The 20073-nt window shown below is 53.5% G+C and overlaps 1 protein-coding gene across 2 annotated transcripts in view; it reads left to right on the forward strand.

The window, feature by feature from the left end:
- The window catches only part of dvl3b (dishevelled segment polarity protein 3b), a 28718-nt gene extending 9814 nt beyond the window's left edge, over positions 1–18904 (forward strand). Inside the window, exons 2-16 of one of the 2 annotated variants that reach the window (XM_088913221.1) lie at positions 4258–4327; positions 6971–7092; positions 8521–8627; positions 8994–9129; positions 9825–9918; positions 10136–10205; positions 10295–10434; positions 10718–10794; positions 10990–11057; positions 11231–11266; positions 11814–11963; positions 13685–13816; positions 15118–15285; positions 15460–15675; positions 16111–18904. In XM_088913221.1, the coding sequence (XP_088769347.1) occupies positions 4258–4327; positions 6971–7092; positions 8521–8627; positions 8994–9129; positions 9825–9918; positions 10136–10205; positions 10295–10434; positions 10718–10794; positions 10990–11057; positions 11231–11266; positions 11814–11963; positions 13685–13816; positions 15118–15285; positions 15460–15675; positions 16111–16568 (2044 nt within the window). In that variant the 3' untranslated portion in view covers positions 16569–18904. The remainder of the gene's footprint in view (positions 1–4257; positions 4328–6970; positions 7093–8520; positions 8628–8993; positions 9130–9824; positions 9919–10135; positions 10206–10294; positions 10435–10717; positions 10795–10989; positions 11058–11230; positions 11267–11813; positions 11964–13684; positions 13817–15117; positions 15286–15459; positions 15676–16110) is intronic. The other variant, XM_088913222.1, reaches the window with a different exon arrangement.
- The last annotated feature ends 1169 nt before the right edge of the window (positions 18905–20073 follow it).

Below are 20073 nucleotides of genomic sequence, written 5' to 3' on the forward strand. Positions count from 1 at the left end.
ATTTCCAGCGGGACAGGGGTAGACCCCTCTCTCTTCCTTCGGTCGGGCCAGGTCTTGTGCAACCAGCCCTCCTCTGCCCTGCAGCTGAATCAACCTGTGGCGCAGAGCCACGCTGTGCCGCGGCAGCGTGCCCGATGCAGAGGGATCACGCATCGCCTGAGCCGAGCCCCGGCCCAGGCCCTTCAGCTAGCTGGTGGCGTCGGCATGCCGGGGTGCTGAGGCAGCTGTTCCTCCGCGGTGGGGCTCGGACAGCCCAGGCACACACAGCGGCGTGACTGGGATACAGATCCAGTTTCACGAGGTAGAACCGGCCAGGAAAAGGAATAATAACTAACGTCCTGCAAGGCTGCTTGAAAGAACTGGGCGCCGAGTGGAATTCCAGGCGTGCGCTGTCCGCCAGTTTCAGTGCCCCATGGGTTAACCAGCCTTCTGTTTGGAGCACAGGGGGGCGTCCCGTGTACCCGCAGGTTATTGGTACCCGTTGGGGGCAGGGGTGGGTGCGGGCGCTCCCCTGTGGTCAGCTGGGCACTTTTTCCCTCCGTCTGGGTTAATAGAGCTCATCTCGGGTGCCGCCAGAACAGGCGGAGCAGAGCTCAGCTTTCCCTCTCCTCGCGAGTCCTGGACGTCAAGCCCTCGTCCCTCCCGGCTCTGTGGAAACTGCCTCCGCAAGGCCTTCAGCCGGGCGCTTCCTGTCCGGAATACCCTTGCGGTTTGTTCATTTAGGAAGCAGGACACAGTGAGTTGCTGGGAGTCCGTCCTGGAGTTTGTTTTTGCGAATGAACTGAGATCGGAGATGCTGGGGCCAAGACGTATCTGGAAATCCCCCTCCTCCTCCTCCCCTCCGCCCCTCACGCGCATTCCAGCCACACGTGGAAAACGCATCAGGCGGCAGCTGCCTGCGCTCCGGGCTGTGCGCGTGCAGGTATGCCTATATTTGGGATGACCGGACTGGAGAAGGTGTCCCCTCCAGAGCTACTATATTTGAGAAGGGGCTCTGTGTAAGCACTGGGGAAGACTGTTTTTTGTTTTGGGGGGGGGGGGGAGGAGTATAAAATCGAATCTTTAATAATCTAAATTGCCGGATCTGTTTCCGGCCAGCTTGGCGTTTCAGTTAGGCGTGATGAGGAAATGACGTGTGAGGCATGTGAGGGTCTGCAGGCACGTGTAGGTATACAAACGTGTCCTGCTCGGTCGGGAACTGTCTGGTCTGAGTCCAGATTAGGTGGAGGGTCTCAGCATGCCTGTGTGCCCAAGGTCACGGCTTAACTGCTTTGCTTAGAGACCAGTGGAGCTTTAAGTAATGATACATAACCTATCCCGGTATTGACGGCGACGGGTTCATCCCTCTGATGTGATCCACACCTCTCCTGTCTCCTCCACGGTGGTGACACCACTTCTTTTAACACGTCTGCGCTCTGATTGAGCCTCTCTCCCGCCTCCTTCCACCAGAGTGCCAGATGCTAACAGCGTGCTTCTCTGCGGAAGGTGCATTATTGATGACTTTATAAATAGTTTTGTTTGTTAATCTCCGCCCGAAATGTGAAGATTCCCCTAAGCAGCAAAGCCACAAAGCTGGTGGTTGAGACTCCCACTGTGCAGCAGTTCAGTCCACTCCAGGTTTTACCGGCTGCAGCACAGGCTCCTGTGGGTTTTCACAGTCTTTGAAGTGAGTCCAGGAAGGGTCTGGGGGCAGTGCTGTGGGTACGAGTGTGCTGCTCTGTGGAGCCCCTGTTTGTGAGAGCTGCATCTGCTTGCTTGCGTGAAGTTTGGCAGCCCCCTGGTTGTGGGGGGGGGTTGGGTGGAAAGATGAAAAAATAAAGGAGCACAGCTGGTAGAAGCTGGAGTAGACCATTGTCCTGTCACCATGTTCCCTTGGACTCTGTCTCTCTTACCCCCATTCCCCCCTCCTGCCGGGGTCCTGTCTCTCTCTCTCTCTCTTGCCCCCCACCCCTGCTGGGGCATTGTCTATCTCTCTTACCACCCCCCCCTCCCGCGGGGATCCTGTCTCTCTCTCTCTCTTGCCCCCCACCCCTGCTGGGGCCGTGTCTATCTCTCTTACCACCCCCCCTCCTGCTGGGGTCCTGTCTGTCTCTCTCTTGCCCCCCACCCCTGCTTGGGCCCTGTCTATCTCTCTTACCACCCCCCCTCTCCTGCTGGAGTCCTGTCTGTTTCTCTCTCTTACCCCTCCCTGCAGTGTGTGTGCCGGTGGGGAGGGTGGTGCTGGGTGTTTGGTAAATTGCCTGGAAATGGAGCCAGTTGTAGTGTTTAGTTTGGCTGATGACAGTTACTTCTAAGTGCTTTCTTCATATTGTTTATTTACACATGTAACGGCTTAGAAACGTCTGTGTTTCTCAGGCCGCTGACGTGTGGGTGAGTTCGCACGTCTCGGTGTGTTGATACAATAGCGCCCCGGCGTCCCAGGTCTGAGAGCTCGGGCAGGTGTCGCTGTTCGCCAGAAGACAGAGGCGGGGGCTTCAGCGTGACCCCGGGCCACTACCCTCCACTTCCGTCGGGTTTGAATTGGCAGTGTGTTCAGTTTCTGAGTTGGCTTCGGTGTTCAGGTGTGTGTAACTGACGCGAGTGTTGATCTGCGTCTGTGTGGCCCGCTGGTCCTTCAGTGTTTGCTCAGTCCGCAGTGGCGCAGGGTGCTGTGTTGACACACTCACGCTGACGCCATCTTGCTGCTGGCTTCTATAAACATGACCCTGTGGAGGAAATACTCCAAGGACTTATTTTGAATTGAGCCTTTATCACTAGTGTGATAGTCTTGTAGTTTTTGTTCATTGCTTCCTGAATCTTCCTCTGGGCTTTCGGTATAATGTCTTATTCTAAAAGGACTGTACTGGGACTGTAGCTCCTATTGTAATGGGATTGTTCTGCAGTGGCTTTTGTTGTCTCAAAGCAATATTGATAAAAGTCCAAGAAGCCCTGCAGCTGGAGTTCTTGATATGAAGACAGGCCTGTGTCTAGCTCTTGGTAAGCTCCACACATTCAAGGGAAGTCAGTGAGCAGAAGTCAAGGATTCCAGGTGGTTCTGCCTATATGTAGGTCCATTTGGACATCTAAAGAGTCCAGAGCCTTCAGTCTGTACCACTGACCTGGGAGTCGGATTTGAACAGGAAAGGAACTGGAACCGGGACACAGGATCCACTCCCAGCCCAGGGCTGGGGGGGTCACAGCACAGAGGCTGACCTCGGGCTGGTCTGCGCACCCTGCTCTGGTCTGCTTCCCCACAGAGAGCGTGTCGTGCATTGTGTTTTTATTGTTCCTCCCCCCTGCCCGGTCCCCTGACTGCTCTGTGCTACACAGCTGTCCCTGTAGGCCCGGCTGACAGGCTGCAGCGGGTTTCCATGGGAACGGGGGGGGGGGTCACGTGGGGTCACCACCTTTTCACGAAGCAGCTGTGAGGGTCGTTAAGAGGGGGGGCGGCGGGGGGTTCCTCGCTGTTTGCTTTGCACTGCTGTCAAATACTGCTCCGCTGGTCCCGCTTTCAAGTGGCGGGGCCTGTGCGCTTGGGGCTGTGCTGTATTGTTCCCCTGCACTGCTGTGTGCGTGTGCAGCGCGTGCGGAGCTGTGCTGCGGTAACCTGTGTGTGCCGATGCGGGTCGTTAATTTAACCAGAGTCATTTCCAGCAACACAATGGGTGCTCAGTGGATTTTGCATTTTGTCGCAGGCCCTTCATGAGAAAAAACTAAATTTTCCTTGGATGATTGGGGGGGGCGGGGGGGAATTTCTTGTAAATGAACTGGCAAAAGATCCCACATAAATAAAAAGAAGGAATCTGTTTCAAACCGTTTTTGGTAACAAAATAAACAAGGAAAGCTAGGTGCCTCTTGATCATTTTTGCCGGGCTGGCGTGTTTGGGAAGAGCTGACAGTGCTGTGAAGATGAGGAAACGGAAGCAAGAAGCTTTTGCCTCCTGGACAGTGATCAAGTCTCTTTGATCTTGGCGAATGCCTGCTTGTTGTGGATCCTGGTGCAGAACCTTTGCGAACCCCTCCCGTCATGTGACGAGATAGAGCCACCCGGCGCGCGGCGATGTGGAGTTCTTGCGGACCCACTTGGCTTGTGTTCTTTCTGCTGCGTCTTACCCGGCCCCGGCTCGCCATCAGCCAGCCGCGTCCCTCCTGCCAAACCGCAAGTGATGCCCGAGCCTCCTCTTGCTGCGTGAAAACATTTTGGCAACCCCCTCCGTGCGGGTGGCTGTGATGGCTGACCTGACCTGTGCTCTCGCTCCCTCTCTCTCTCTCTTTCAGGGTGGTGAAGGAGGAGATCTCGGATGACAACGCCAAGCTGCCCTGTTTCAACGGCCGGGTTGTGTCCTGGGTGAGTGGCGTGCCCCACCCCCTCCTCTCTGGGGTCCTGTCCGCTCGCAGCGGGATGACCCTGCAGCCCCTCTTCCGCTGCCACTTTGGGGGGGGTGGGGAGGTTGACATTTTGAAAACCCACCTGTCCGGCCCAGCTGAACTGGACACCATGTTTGTTTTATCCTGTCGAAACTATCCTGATGCTTTCACAGCTGCTTCTCAGCACGTGCGAAGGCTGGTGATGGGTGCATCGTCGTGCCTCCCCCGTGTTTAATAGCTGCCTGTCTGATAGGTCGGTCATTAGTCTAGAGACAGGCAGCTCCAGACCTCGAGGGGCCCTCTGATCTTACTTAATCAAACTAATTATCTGGATGGGAAGTCAGACACTCTTTTTTTAGCTTTTAATCAGTTGCTAATTGAAAACTGCTTGTAGACCCTGCAGGACTCTAACCCTTGGTCATGGAGTTGCACCAGAACAGGGAGCGGCCTCTCCCAGAATTCCTTTGTTACAGGTTAACTGCAGGTTGGCTGAGGGTGTCAGAGACAATGAAACAGGGTGCACATTCTCTGCTGAATGAAGCTCAACAGGACCTAGAACATCTAACAGGGTTGTATAAAATGTGGAGGATCAGACTGAGCCAGCAATTTCCTGGATGAGGTCAAGAACATCCACGCTCACTTTGAATTTAGTACTTTTTAGTAAAGGGTTGTGGGAGTGTTGCCCAGCCCTGTTGTTGACGGGCGCACCCTATATTATTTTAAGAAGCAGATAAGTAGGAGCTTCAGATTAACGAGTTACTGAAAAAGCAAACGAATTAGATGGGTTACATGGTGAGTTTAATGTCCCCTTTCTCTCTTAACTTCTCCCCCTATGTCATGGCACGGTCTCTGTTTGTCCTGAGCTTGGCATTTCTGGGTTAATTGCTTGCATGAGAGTTTTTTTCAATTACAGTGCAGCTGGTCCGCATCTCTCTCTCTCTCTCGCACGCTGGACAGAGGGCCAGGCAGGGGCTGTGGCAGACTGTTGTATGTACAAGTTTCTGCACGCTCCTCTGTACTGTGAGTGTGTTAATTGTGTTAGCCCACTCCTGACATGTATCCCAGATGGAGTCCTGCTTTTCAGACCTTTTTTTAATTTCCAGCTGCCAGGTACTCCCTGAAGAAGAACAGGACGAGTCTTGGAGTCTGGAAATGTGCGTTATCCAGACTGTAAACGCACACAGGCTGATACAAACTAAAGTCACCTATCTGCAAGCGCTAATATTGCAGACGAATCAAAACCCTTCCTGCTCGCATTTTCTGAGCTTTTAACATGGGCTGTCTGGATCAGATGGACGGTCACGATGAGCTGGCGTGTCCCATTTTTGTTCCTGTCCCCCGTGCTGCTGCAGCACGACCAGCTCGCCTCTCCAGCAGGCCCGCGCGGTGTCTCCGTCTTGTAGTGTTGTGTAATCTTGCAGTGAAGCCCTCATGCTGGATTTCTTTGAGAACTGACCACCACTTGCGCAAGTATCTGAAGAGACAAAACATCCTGTAAGACTGATGATACTGTGTTTCATACATAGAATTTTTCTTCTAGAGACCCGTGTCGTATTTTTTGCTGAGCAGTGTTGCCTTGTGTTCCGAGTCTCGGACCCTTGCTGTGTCCCCCTTTTCCAGTGCCTGTGTGTGGCCGGACACCCCACAGAGCACTGGGGGGACTGGGTGCACCTTGAAGGAGAGTGCAGGCCGTGGCGTGTGAACTACAGAAGGCCATTAGACCTGTCGGACTTCAGGGAGCTCCTGGCTTGTTGTTCCAAGGATCTTTTCCATCTGGTTCTTGCAGGACCAGGGCAGGAAGACAGAAGTAGTTTCTCTCCTTCCATTTCCTTTCTGAACCATTGTGAAGGGCTGAATTAGGTAAATACCCACTGGTAAACATACAGAAGAGAAAAATGAAGTAGTGGTTACTCCCACCACTGTACAGCCCTGCTGAGCCTAAGAAGAGCTCCCACAGCTGGCTGGTCCTGAAGCTCTCGGCCCTGAGCCACAGTGCCACCAGCCTCCCTCAGGACAGCACTGCTAAAACCCACAAGCCCCAGCACAAGCCTGACAGCACTACCTTACCCACTGGGACACTCTCAAACACGCATACTAGAGCACTGCTGGGGGTTTCAAAAATGCTGAACATGCTGCCTGACAAGGGTGATGAGCAACCAGGGAGAAGGAGACCCCTGGTGGCCACAATGTGAAATTGCATCAGTCTGTTTGCAAACCAGAGAACTTTGTAACTAGCCTGTCTGCAGAGTGGTCAGAACAGAGGGGGGGGCGGATGACCCCCCCCAGCAGAGCCGCCTGATTGAGTTAGCTAACTGGAGTCACAGGACGCCGATGCCGCTCCCAGAATATCGCAGGCTAATGAGAACATTGAATCTGTGCAGGAAAACAAACAGGCAAATGGCACATTCCTGGGTGAGGGGGGGGGGTGCTGTGTGTGCACAGCTCCTCTCCGTGGGCCGCTGGTGTCCCCCAGGGTGTCTACTGGTGAGCAGGCTGCAGCGCAGGGCTGAACGAGCCGTTAGGAAGGACAGGACAAGCCAGGTGCAGTCGAAGCTCTGGGGCTCCCTGTCCCCCAGTCTCTGGATGTGTTAGTCTGATGGTCTGCCTGTCTTTCTGTCCGCAGCTGGTGTCGGCTGATGGGTCACACTCAGATGGGGGCTCGGTCTGTGCCGACAGCCAATCGGACCTTCCCCCTCCGATCGAGAGGACCGGGGGCATCGGAGACTCCAGACCCCCGTCTTTCCAGTGAGTAGTTGTCTGTGTACGTGCTGCGCTCACCCGCATGTGTCTGCAGCAGCCTGGGTTCCCTGCCTTTCTGCACCTGCAGTCCCACTGCACAGCAGAGCAGGTGGAGGGCTGGCAAATGGCTTCTCCAGTGGAGTTCAGGAGGAAACTTGGGGAAGCCAGACTGATTTCACGAAACTCTGGGTTAGCACACTGGGGATAGACATGCTCTTATGATCAATACCATCTGATCTCTAATGACTGTGGTTTCACTACTCATCTGAAGGATGCTGTCCCACAGCACACTGGTCCCCATTCACCATGCTAGGGAGTTCTAGTCTAGAGGGAAGAGCACCACCAACTGGTCCACCAACACACCTACAGAAGCGACCTGGTTTTCATCAGGGGTTGCAACATCCCAGTGCTGGTGGCCCTTGCTTAGATTACGAGGTTCAGATTGCTTGATCTGGATAGATCTTGGGGAAAAAATTGGGATTTCCAGTTATATTCCTCAGGCTCATATTCTGTGCTCTGCTTAGCCCTACATGAGGCAGTGTCTGGAAGCTGACCTGGAGTGTTTCAACCTGTAGTCAGGAGCCTCAATGGCGCTGTTTTCCCTGTCTGCTCTTCTGTGGCTATCTGTGTGGCTGGCGTTTTGGCTGGCAGCTGGTCGCTGCCTGGTTGGCTGTGGGTTAGACAGACTTGTGAGCCACCTGAGCCGCTGAGCTGGCAGCTGTGCCCTCCTGGCCTCTGTGCGGGGCTACGCGTGTGGTGTTTGTCTCCCTCTAGTGGCAGGCTGTGTCACTGTACAGCAATCACACTCAGACCCCCTGGAGGCTGTAGTTACGAGTGTCCTGGGAACAAACAGCCCCTCCCTACACACATTCCTGGAACACCCTGTCTAGGGCTCTTCAGTCAAAACAGGGCACGATGTCAGGACAGTAAAAACAATCTATGAACTCTGTTGCTCTGTGGCTTTTATTGCGTGCAGCTACTGCAGAAACATCTCCTTCCACACTGCTGCAGCAGAGCTGCGTTTCCATGGTTACACATCTGCGAAGACCATCGGGGAGAATACAGCCCCTGACAGCAGAGGCTCAGAGTTGGAAAACCTAGAAAACACCCACAAATATCTCCCGCTGCAGAACACATCCTGTACATGCTTTCCCGGGCTGTGCAGTAAAGATGAGGATTTTTGTTACTTTTTATGTTTCTGTATGTTCATGTGGAATTGTAGTTGTAGTTTTTGATGAAAGTGATTTATTATCCTCCCTCTTGAGGCTTCTGAGCTGAAGGCCATAACCTTGGTTTCTTTTCCACACGTCTCTTTATTTCTGTTGTCCGGAAGGTCTGCAGGGAGTTATCCAGCAGGCTGGTGTTCCCGTGTGCACAAACGTGGCCCAGTCCTGCGCTCTGATCCCTGTCCTGGTGCTCTTTTCTCTCTCTCAGTGCGAATGCTGTGGGCAGTCAGGACAATCTGGACAATGAGACGGAGACCGAGTCAGTGGTGTCCCTGCGGAAGGAGAGGCCCCGGCGGAGAGATGTGCACGACCACGGTAAGCGAAGTGCTCTGTTCCGCCCTCCAGCCCGCGATCGCCAGCGTCCAGCGAGTTCACTGCATTACCCAGCACTGTAGATAACATACCAGATTCACACACCTGTTACTGCTGGCCTGTACTGGGACTGTAGCCCCTTCTGTAACAGGACTGATCTCCTGTACTGGGACTGTAGCCCCTTCTGTAACAGGACTGGTCTCCTGTACTGGGACTGTAGCCCTTTCTGTGACGAGACTGAACTCCTGTACTGGGACTGTAGATCACTCAGCGGTATGACCTTTGTCTTCTATGTGCAGGAAGTAATTGATCAGAGCTCACTCTTATGCTCTCCTCTGAGCTTTGCATTGTCTCTGTCGCCCCCTGCAGGGCCGCGGGTGAACGGGCACACGCGGCCGGAGAGGCGGCAGGAGCTGGGCGGGTACGAGAGCTCCTCCACGCTGATGAGCAGTGAACTGGAGACCACCAGCTTCTTCGACTCCGAGGAAGACGACTCGGCCAGCCGGTAAGGCTGCTCTGCCCCGGTGACACAGCCCAGGGCTGGGAGTGCAGGGCCTTCCATCGCTGCTGGCTGGGGAGCGGGGTTCCCCGGGGGCATTGGTCAGTTATTCTTGCTGTAGGCGAGTGGGTTTGCTGTGACGGTCGGCGTTATTGGGGAGAGCTCGAGTGCCCTCGCTCTGGGGCTGGCGGAAGGATCTGGAGGAGATCGCTTGAGCGTGTGTCTCCCGGAGTCGGGTGCAGTGTCTTCCTCTCTTCTGCGCCGGTGGCACAAGGGTCCCGAAGCTGGTTCGCAGGCGGATCATTCCTTTTCTTTGAGTAGATTTAAACCTGCACACATGCATTCTGTGCAATGCTGGTTGTGAAGAATGTTGTCGCAACTGGGATTGGTTTGAGGACAAAGGGACCAAAGGGGAGCCTTGTGGTGCTGTTCTGTTTCCTGTTTGTTGATCAGCTCTCCATCTATGCATCTGCATTACTTTGGATTCCTGTGGCTTTTCAATTGTCCCCTTGGCTGCATTATTACCGTGGCGCGGAGTCTAATTCTAGTTCGCTGCCAACTTACTGTAATTCAGTTTTTGGTGCAGTTCCCTCCTGGTTAACCTAAAACGCTCACCTGCCGAGTTGTCATTTGCACAGTTAGTGATGTCATAGCGTTGTGTGATGTCACAGCATTGATGTCACCTTTGACTGCCTCCCCAGGTTCAGCAGCTCCACAGAGCAGAGTAGCTCCTCACGGCTCATGAGACGACACCGCCGCCGGCGCCGGAAACCCAAGGCACCACGCATGGAGAGGGTAGGAAAGATGGATACACGGGCAAGGACTTGGGGAAAAATGCTTTGATGAACTGACGAACAGAGACTCAGACATTTGGACAGACTCTCGGACATGTGTTCAGATGCTGTGATGGAGGGTGTGTCTGTTGTCAGGTGGTCAGATATTCAGACACATTCTGGGTGAGAAATTCAAAAATGAAATTTGATTTTCTCTCGCCCTCTCTCTCCCCCTCCAGTCCTCGTCGTTCAGCAGTATCACGGACTCCACCATGTCTCTCAACATCATCACTGTCACTTTAAACATGGGTGAGTACATTACACACATCTGTGTGCTGGTTGGTATTTCATATTTTGCTTACCAGGCGGACTTGTCTGAGCTGTCTCTTTGTCTGCAGAGAAATACAATTTCCTGGGCATCAGCATTGTGGGCCAGAGTAACGAGCGTGGAGATGGGGGCATCTACATCGGCTCCATCATGAAGGGGGGCGCTGTGGCGGCGGATGGGAGGATAGAGCCGGGAGACATGCTGTTGCAGGTGAGGGCCAGGGGCTGGGATATAGAGAGCTGGAGATGAGTGTGGGCAGGACTCCAAGGTGGGTGAGAGAGTGTAGGTGGGGCTCCAAGGCGAATGTGTCTTAAAGGGAGGGATGGGGTTCTACGACTGTACTGTAAGGGTAGAGGAGGGGCTGTGAGGGAGTGGGTGTGGCCTAAATGCAAGTGAGACTGGCTGCATGTGAGAGACAGGTCAGGCGGGGGAGCTGAGAGTCGAGTGAAGGTCTTTTGGTGGTGATATATGTATTTATCTTTGTGGCCTCCAGGTGAACGATATCAACTTCGAGAACATGAGTAACGATGATGCAGTGAGAGTGCTGCGGGAGATCGTGCACAAACCAGGGTGAGATCACCACACTGACACCCACACCCAGACATGCACACTCGGGGTGAGGCTGGCACAGCCAGGAGTCTTGATTATTCTGTGGTTTGTTCTGTGTCGAGTGAGGGCTCGAATGGCCCTGGTCTATGTGTGAGTGAAGGAGGTGTCAGGCCTCGGTTCTGGCCCTCTGTCACTTTCCGTGCTGTCTGTTCACAGACCCATCACTCTGACTGTGGCCAAGTGCTGGGACCCCAATCCAAGAGGCTGCTTCACCCTGCCCAGGAGTGAGTGCAAGACACCCTCGCCTTTAACACGTATTGCACACGCAGCGCCCACACTTGTGAACACGCGCTCGTGTGGTGTGTGATTGTGGGTGGAGCTGGGATGATTGTGATGTGTGTTGGGGACTGTGGGAGGCCCTGACTGGGCAGTGCTGACCGATCTTTCCCCCCCACAGTGGTCGGCTATGTGGTGTACTGCTCCCCCCACACAGGTACCCCGCTGCCTCCTGTGCTTCCTGCACTGCTTGGCTGCAGCACAGGGATCTAGTCTGGAATCTAGAGATATTAATCAACTGAGATCTAGTCTGACTGAGCGTTGTGCTGAGAGCTGCTATACTTGGTGCTCTCAGGATCTTCTGGGCGATACAGATCGCCCCGTTTGGTTTCTAAGCCGGGAGTGGCTGAGCTGAAGCGTTTTTTCTCACTACTCGTTTAATAGTGTTGTGTTGATGTGATTGTGGTGCTGCTTTGGTAGTAAGAAAATCTGACCAAGGTTGCCAGTTTGTGTTTGCCCATGCATCTGCATGCGTTTTCAGGAAGACACAAGCTTCTGTATTTGTGCAGATAGACTGTGGAGGTCTTTAGGCACATGCTTGTGTGGTGGGTGTGCAGTGCACCTTGCTCCTCCCCCGGCCCAAGAAATGTCAGCTCACTGGCTCTGTCTGCCCCAGTGAAATCGGTATCCATCTCCCTTGTCCTCCTGTCTGCCTCTACCAGCCTCTGCGTCCCTCCAACGGGTCTCCCTCACCCTCTCCTCAGGCGAGCCGATCCGGCCCATAGACCCTGCAGCCTGGGTGTCCCACACGGCGGCGATGACGGGGGGGTACCCGGTGTACGGTATGAGCCCTTCCATGAGCACCATCACCTCCACCAGCTCCTCCATCACCAGCTCCATCCCAGAGACCGAGCGTAAGTGTCGTGGCGTCCCCGCGCTGCCTGGCTCCCCGCGGCCGAGAGAGCGCCGCGCTTCTGTCCCCCGTCGAGGGCTCGCTCGCCCCTCACACTTCCACTCCGACACCCTCTTGTTCACTTACCAACAGACCTGGTAAGACTGGTTAACACACTCGTTCACCCGCCAACACCGATTCAGGAACACACGTTTATACACTCCGTCACTAGCAGGGAACTGCAACATTGTTTTTATATTCCGGGGTTAGAAGGAATCGGCATTGAATGCATTTCAAACCACAGTAGAAGTATAATCTGTACAGTAACTTGTACAGGCCTCCAATTTATGTCACAAAACCGGTGTGATTTCCAGGTCTGCGCAGTGCCATGTTCTGCAATTCGGAATGAGACAACTAAACCTGCGGTGGCGTGATGTGAAATTGTAAACAAGCAGGCTTTTGAAGCTGTCTCTCTCGATTTTGAGACAAATACAACTTACTTGTTCCAGCGTGATCTGCATGCAGAGTTAACATTTCTGCGGTGAAATGTCTGCTGCACAACCTGTACTTACTCACTCGCGTATCGCATTACATATCGCTGAGAAATTGGGACTGCAGTTTCCCTTTAACACACCTGGGAACAATTGTACACTCTGTTAATTGCAGGTACTGATTCATTAACACTCCTTCTCCCTGTTAAAACGCTCAATCGCACCACTAATTGCGGACACCGATACATGAACACACATTCGCCCAGTTACACTTGACCACCCTGTTAATTGCACACGCTGACACATAGACCCGCTCTCCTGTCCATGCCGGGTTTCTGTGCTGCTTCCTGTTTCCCTGCTGTCACCGTGACCTGCTGTGCCCCTCATACCCTCCATCCCCCTTCGCAGCATGAGAAGGGTTTGTGTGGATAGGGGGCCGTCTGCCCATCTAGCTCATTGAGCGCGCTGGCCTGATCACAGCCCAGTTACTGATCACAGAAAATCACCGAGATCATTTGAATAATGGATGGATGAATCGGATTTCAACAGTTTCAGGTCAGTCTGTTCCTGCTGCCTGCAATTCTGTGCAAAAATGTGCCTCCTGATTTGTCTCAAACACCTCTGCCCCCAACCCCCACAAGTGATCTCTGGTCATTTTCACAGATCCCGGCCATTCTAGTGGCCAGTCTGGCTGTATGGTGCTGTTCAGCACGTCGGCCTGCCTCTTCTCAGCGTTGTCTGGCCAGGGTGTTTTGCACCATGCCTGGCCACCTTAAAATTTTGCAGAAATGTGAGATCACCAAACCTTATGTCTTTCACTAGTAAATGTCAGCTAAGGATTAAAGTTGCCCTTTAATTAATCTTTAATATATTATCCGAGTGATGCTGCTTTTGAGAAAGGGTGTCCGGCTATCCCTGTAGTCAAGATGACAGTAGAGGGTTCGACAAACCCCACCCACTCTGCATGCTTGGTCACAAGGGTTAAATCCTTCATCAAGAAGAGCTTCATGCTGCACTGGGGCTGAGTGTGGTTAGTCATTCACATTATAACATTGTTTCTACTCATCCACAACTGCTTGCTACAACTTGCTACTGACCATCCTGGCAGTGTTCTTTGTGTTGGAGCCCTTACTGAACATCCCTATAAGATGTACAACTGACTGTAAGTTGCAGCACAGTGCGGTGCTGGGGGACAGTGCTCCAGTCTCACGGTACCCGCGAGCCCGTCTGACCCCTGTCCCCCGTTCCGCAGGCTTCGACGATTTCCACCTGTCCATCCACAGCGACATGGCCACTGTTGCCAAGGCGATGGCCTCTCCCGAGTCCGGCCTGGAGGTGCGAGACAGGATGTGGCTGAAGATCACCATCCCCAACGCCTTCATAGGTACTTGTCTCTCTTCGCTTTGCTTCCCTCTGTCTCTGTGACTCGCCCTCCCTGGGAGTGCTGCCAGGTTGGTGGGGTCAGCCCAGGGTATCCTCTCTTGTGGCACAGTAGCGCCTTCCTCAGCCGGCATTGCCAGTGGGAAGTGCGTCGGTCCTCCCCACGAGTGCTGAGGGAGCTACACTCACGGGGACGCCCCCCTTCCTGCCGCGAGTCCCGCTGCTCTTGCAGGAGAAGTGCCGTGGCCCGGAGGAGGGAGGAGAGGTGTGGCTCCTGGCAGGCCCTGGGGTTCCCTCATGGCGAGCACCGCTCGGAGAGCCCTGGCCAGCGAGGACTACTGGCCCCGCCCAGGCTGGAGCCCCGTCTGAGGAGCTCTTCTTTTTAACTTACTTCTCCGTGTAAGATGTGCATACGGGGTTTCTTGGGGTTTTTTTCCTCCGTCATCATTTCGGTTTAATGTACAGTAACACTTCAGAATTCTAGAGCACGGTCTTGAAGTCTTGCGAATTTAACATGGTGAATTTGATAACTGGTGATTTCGTTCTGGCCGACGGGGTCTGCTATCAAAGAAGAGCAGAGGGGGGTGAAACCGAGCTGAAGGGTGTTAAGCTCAACTAACCAATTGGCGAATTGGCGGCGCAGTAGACTAGCAAGATGAATCTCGCTAGGAGTGAGCCCCTCTCTGCCGTCTGCCCCAGTACCCACTACCCAGCATCCTTTCTTAACAGGGTCTTGTTTTTATGTGGTAACGAATGCTCCAGGTTCTGTGTCTGCAGCGTTGGGGAGATGATTTTACAGGCTTCCTGACAGTTTTAGTGCCCTTTTAATTACAGCGGGGCATGCTTATCACACAGGCAGAGAGAGAAAGTGCGGGCTGGAGGCAGAGGAGGGAGAGATGTTGTTAATTTTAGCTGATTTCTGCAAGTTTTGTGATTACTCCTGCTTTTACCTGATCAGCGTTATTTAAATTAACTTAAAGCCAATGGATTAATACTTTAATTATTCTATAAGGGAAGGGTACTTGTGTCTTTTAACCATGCATACTATACACCGTAGTACATTGTGATGGTAGAAGGGTGGACTTGTATAATGGGACATACATTTTTTTAGGTCAACTAGTATTTGCTTAACCTTCCTAAATTAAGAGAATGTTACCATTTTCATTATATAAGTGTCATTCGCAATATCTGTCCACTTTTCAGACGTCTGAGGAAGTATTTCTCTGAGTCCTGGTGCAGAGGTAAACAAAGAAGACCCCCTAGGTTAGATACCCCCTAAGTCATTCGTCCTGTCTCTCTTTCCAGGCTCCGATGTGGTAGACTGGCTCTATCACCATGTGGAGGGTTTCACAGACCGACGGGAGGCGAGGAAATACGCCAGCAACCTGCTGAAGGCCGGCTACATCCGGCACACTGTCAACAAGATCACCTTCTCTGAGCAGTGCTACTACATCTTCGGGGATCTGTGTGGCAGTGAGTCTCCCCCTCCCTCTCTCTGTCCTCGTCTTCTCTCTCCCTACTTGTGCCTGCACTCTCCTCGAAGAGGCTCTTAATTCTGTTGGTTTTCAGTGAGCCAGTGAGTAACGCCCTCCTCTCCCTCTCGCTGTCTTCTCCGTCTCCCCCCCCCCACCCCTTCCTCTTTCACAGACATGGCCAATCTCTCTCTCCACGACCACGATGGCTCCAGCGGGGCGTCGGACCAGGACACCCTGGCCCCCCTGCCCCATCCCGGGGCAGCCCCGTGGCCCCTGGCCTTCCCTTACCAGTACCCCGTCCCCCATCCCTACAACCCTCACCCCCTGCATGACCCAGCCTTCAGCTATGGGGGCGGAGGGGGTAGCGCCGGCTCCCAGCACAGCGAAGGTGAGTGCTCTGGAGGCACACGGACTGCTGGATAGACAGAGCCACAGACATGCGGGCGCACTGAGACACTAAGTGTGCGGTTATTGTGCAGACCAAAGGTCACTAGCTGGGCAGGAGACATTTTTCAGTGCACGCACCCTTGCGCTATATGCACACTGCACAGCTTCGTGTTCTGTGCACACATGCGCGCACACACACACACACACATACACCCTCGTGCTCACGCACTCTCACATGCACGCGCACACATACACCCTCGTGCTCACGCACTCTCACATGCACGCGCACACTGCACACCCTCGTGCTCTGTGCACACTGCACACCCTCGTGCTCTGTGCACACTGCACACCCTTGTGTTCTCTGCAGGCCGTGCGCACTGCAGGTCTGTCACGTGCTGCCGCTCACGTCTTGCCTGTCCTGTGCTGTTGTCCGCAGGGAGTCGCAGCAGCGGCTCTAACCGTAGTGGCAGCGAGCAGCGCCGCAAGGAGAAGGAGGGGGCGGGGCCGGTGAAGGCAGGCGGGGCCAGCGAGCCGAAGTCAGGAGGCAGCGGGAGCGAGTCGGATCACACCACGCGCAGCACGACGGTCCGGCGGGAGAGGGCGCCCAGCGAGCGCTCGGCGGCGCCCCCCAGCGAGCACAGCGTGCGCAGCGAGCACAGCGTGCGCAGCGGCCACAGCCTGCGCAGTTCGCACAGCCATGCCTACGGCCCCCCTGGCCTGCCGCCCCCGCCCTTCCCCCAGCCCCCCATGGGCCTGATGGGATCTTCCGCCGCTCCCCCTGGCGCCCCTCCCAGCCGCGACCTGGGCTCCGTGCCGCCCGAGCTGACCGCCAGCCGCCAGTCCTTCCGCATGGCCATGGGCAACCCCAGCGAGTTCTTCGTCGACGTCATGTGACCGCACGCCGTCCAAACGCCCAGACAGCAGCAGACTGCCACGCTGGGGGAGAGTGGGGTGGGGGGGCTGATTAGTTAACGAGACGAGGAAAGGTTTTCTCTCCTTCCTCTTCCTCCTCCCCTCCAGGCACGCCGGCGCCAGCTCGTTTCTTCAGTGAAGAAGGTAGGCGCTGGCTTTCTTGACGCCTGCCGGTCGGTTCTGCCTTAACGCATTAACTGAGGCCTCAAGTGCTCATGGGAAGGGGGAGAGGAAGGAACTCGAACCTGAAACCGCTTGCTTGCTGTTTTCTGTTGTTGGAGACGGGGCTCCGACAACACCAACGCTCTGCTTATAGGTCCCACGTTTCCGGGGGCTGCAGGAACTGATCATTCCATTATTCCGTTGTTGGGATAGTGTTTTTGGGAGGGGGTAGGAATGACTCTGACACCCTGGAGGAGCAGTTGCCAGACTCTGTAGTGAAGCCAATTTGCCTGATAAAGACAGAGGAGGACTGTGTTTTAAACTGCCCTTGTTGTTCCTCATTAAATGAAAAACCGGTTTGAATTAAGATGGTAATGTTCACTTGATTTGTTGGATTGCAAGAACCCAGCAGCTGATCAATGGCCCGACTCTTCCTGGCGTGCGAATCATCACTTCCTGCAGCTCTGGGCTCCTCTCCGGTCCGGATTTCCCTTCTCTTTCAGAATGAACTGAACCAGTAGCTGCAGGACCCTGAGGAGGAGGAGAAACTGTTCCCCCCCACTGCTTCCCTCGTGGTCTCGTACTGTCTGGATGAACTAACTGCGTAACAAACAAAAACAAAGTACACTAACGCAGAGACTGAGAGAAGGTGTTTTTACTTTGGTTTTCATTATTGAAGGGGAGAAAGAGAGAGTCCCAGATGGACATGGGCTCTTAAGATGGGGGGGGTCCCAGAATTATTTTCTGACAGGCTAACCACCTGGCAAGCAGAGAGTTTTAGTGTTTTTTCCATGAAAGGGGGTGCAGCGTTTTCACCTGAACGATTCGCCCTGATTGGGTTACTGCAGAGCCAGGGTCTCTGCTGTTACTCCTTGAAAACTCTAGGGCTTTGGTTTTTTTCCACCCCAGATCTGTTACTCGCATTAACCTGTTGCGTTAAGAGGACAGAATTAGTATGAGCTTTTGGCCCCTGGACGACGATTTCTGGTTTGGTGTAGTCTGAAAATAGTGGTATCGAGTTCAGTTTTCTGTATCCAGGTACAATTTCATAAATGACAGTCATGTCGGAGTGAATTAAAGCTTTTTGCTCTTGTTATACTGGAGGCTGGGCTCGTGAGAATGTGCTTCTGCGACCTGAGATGGGCGGTGGTCAGGTGCTCTTTCCAGTACTCTCACTCTCCGATTTGTAGTTTTTCCCTGGATCCCTGAATCTCAGTCCCAGGTGTTCTCTTGCTGCCCGGCACCAGCAGAGACACCCCGTCGGGCCGGCTGCCATGGGAACGGCGGTGCACGGATTCCGGGCGTCATCAGTCGAGCAGGTGATGGATGTTCCGGAGTTCCGGGGTGACCGCGGCGGCCTGTAGGTCAGCGTGGGGCGGCTGGAGCTCCCGTCGGGAGCACACGCCCTCAGCGCCTCGCAGCGCGACCGGCTGTCGCCTGCGGTTCGCCGGAGATTGATTCTCGTTTTCGATTGTGCCGCGTTCCCTTCGCGCCTGCTTCGACCCGGTGGTGTGGTTTCTGAGCTGTAAGCACAAGAATCTGCAACGAACCTAGCTGCCTCTCTGTACCCTCCTTGAGCTGCTGATACCTTTCAGCCTTATTCGCCATTTCGGCTCGGAGCGGACGGGCGACGCTGAGTGCTCGTCCCTGCGCCTGCTGGACTCCTGGTTTCGTCCAGGGCGGGCTGCTTCTCCATTTGAATCGGATTGTCCCTTTAAATAACAGGAGACGTTCCTGCAACCCCTTCCCTGCGGAAGGCAGCGCAGTGTGTCCAACTCGTTTCCTCTCGGCTGGGATCCAGGATCCTTGTTAAGCGGCGTCTGTGAGGGAGGCTTGTGCTTGAGGTCCGATGCTGGAAAAAAAGACCCTGTCTGAGGGTCTCTTTCTCTCCTTTACATTTCAGCGTTTTTTTATTTTTTATTTTTCTCTTTTCTAACGTTAACACCCTGTATACTTTACAAGGCTTAATGTTTCATTGTAACTTTGTAAACTTATTTTCATTTTTAATTTTTTTTCTCCGAGTACCTTTATACCTACAGTTTTTAATTAGCAACTGATAATGTATAGTGATGAACGGTTCAGTTTCATACACGCTGTACTGTACGCGGTTTTATGAAAAATTGTTTTTATTTATAAACATAGTTTTATTGCCTAAAGTGTCTGTTGTCTCGTGTCCTGAGAACTTAAAAAGGGTCACAAACCAGTGCATTGAGCCCATAATGCTAGCAGCTAATAAGTCCACAAATCTCACCAAAACCTACTTTTCTTTAGCAGCTTCAACAAATTTGAAGCTGTACAGAGGTGCCTCTGACTCCATTTTCCATGCACATCTGGCTCTGGGCAGCTGAGTAGAGGTGGAGAGGGGTGTGTTTCCACAGCAGTTTTATACTTATACTGTTTTATACTGTTTAATCCTGCTCCATGCTCAACCCATTGAACCCCATGAGCAATGCAGGGGACGTGGAAGCAGCTGTGTTTAGCACTTCTTCCTCCAGACGGTGTAGCTCAGCTGTGCCCAGAGGAGGTCTGCAGCCAGTTAACTACTCAAAGCTGCTGTGTGATGTCACAGCGGTGGGACAAATGCTTCTAAGAGAGATCACTTTATTGGCCATATACAATTTCGTGCATTAGGAATTTGTGTTTTCGCATACCCTACACAGGTACACGGACGGGGAGAGAGAAGGGTAAGAGCGCAGGGTCTGCCATTGTACAGCGCCCCTGGAGCAGCTGGCATTAAGGGCCTTGCTCAGGGGCCCAAGGGAGTAGGATTTCCTCTGCCAGCCACGGGATTTGAACCAGCAACCTTCCAGCGACAGGCGCAGATCCACCGTTCTTCTCCGCTTCTAGCACGTTAAAGTTTGGAGGGAGGTGCCCATCGTAGGGGTTTTATAAAAAAATGTAGAGTATTAAACTTGTGGGTTCGATTAGCCTGGGATATTATTTATGGGAGTTTGGAAAGGTCTTGAGTAGGTACCCCACCTTTTTACGACCTCACAGAGACATGCTGCGGAGATGAAATGTCTCCGTGCTGTCCTGCCGTGAGTGTCCTCTCTGCATGGCTTCTAAAACTCCAGAAACATGCAAAACAGCTCTGTCTCCCATTGCTGTAAAAACAGACTGGGAAAACCAGGACAGACTGCATTCCTTTTTTTATATATATATACAGAGCCTGTTGTAGAAATTAAGGATTTCAAGATTAGTAATCAGGAAAGTCTGGATTAAATCATGCCTCAATCTATTCACCAATCCATGTGCAGGTTTTATTCCTGTTGGGCGTCCAGGGGTTAGAAATGGATGCCATCCCTCGGCTGGTTGAGGTGACGTC

Source organism: Atractosteus spatula, chromosome 4 (genome assembly GCF_055471065.1).
Source record: "Atractosteus spatula isolate fAtrSpa1 chromosome 4, fAtrSpa1.hap1, whole genome shotgun sequence".
Taxonomy (NCBI): domain Eukaryota; kingdom Metazoa; phylum Chordata; class Actinopteri; order Semionotiformes; family Lepisosteidae; genus Atractosteus; species Atractosteus spatula.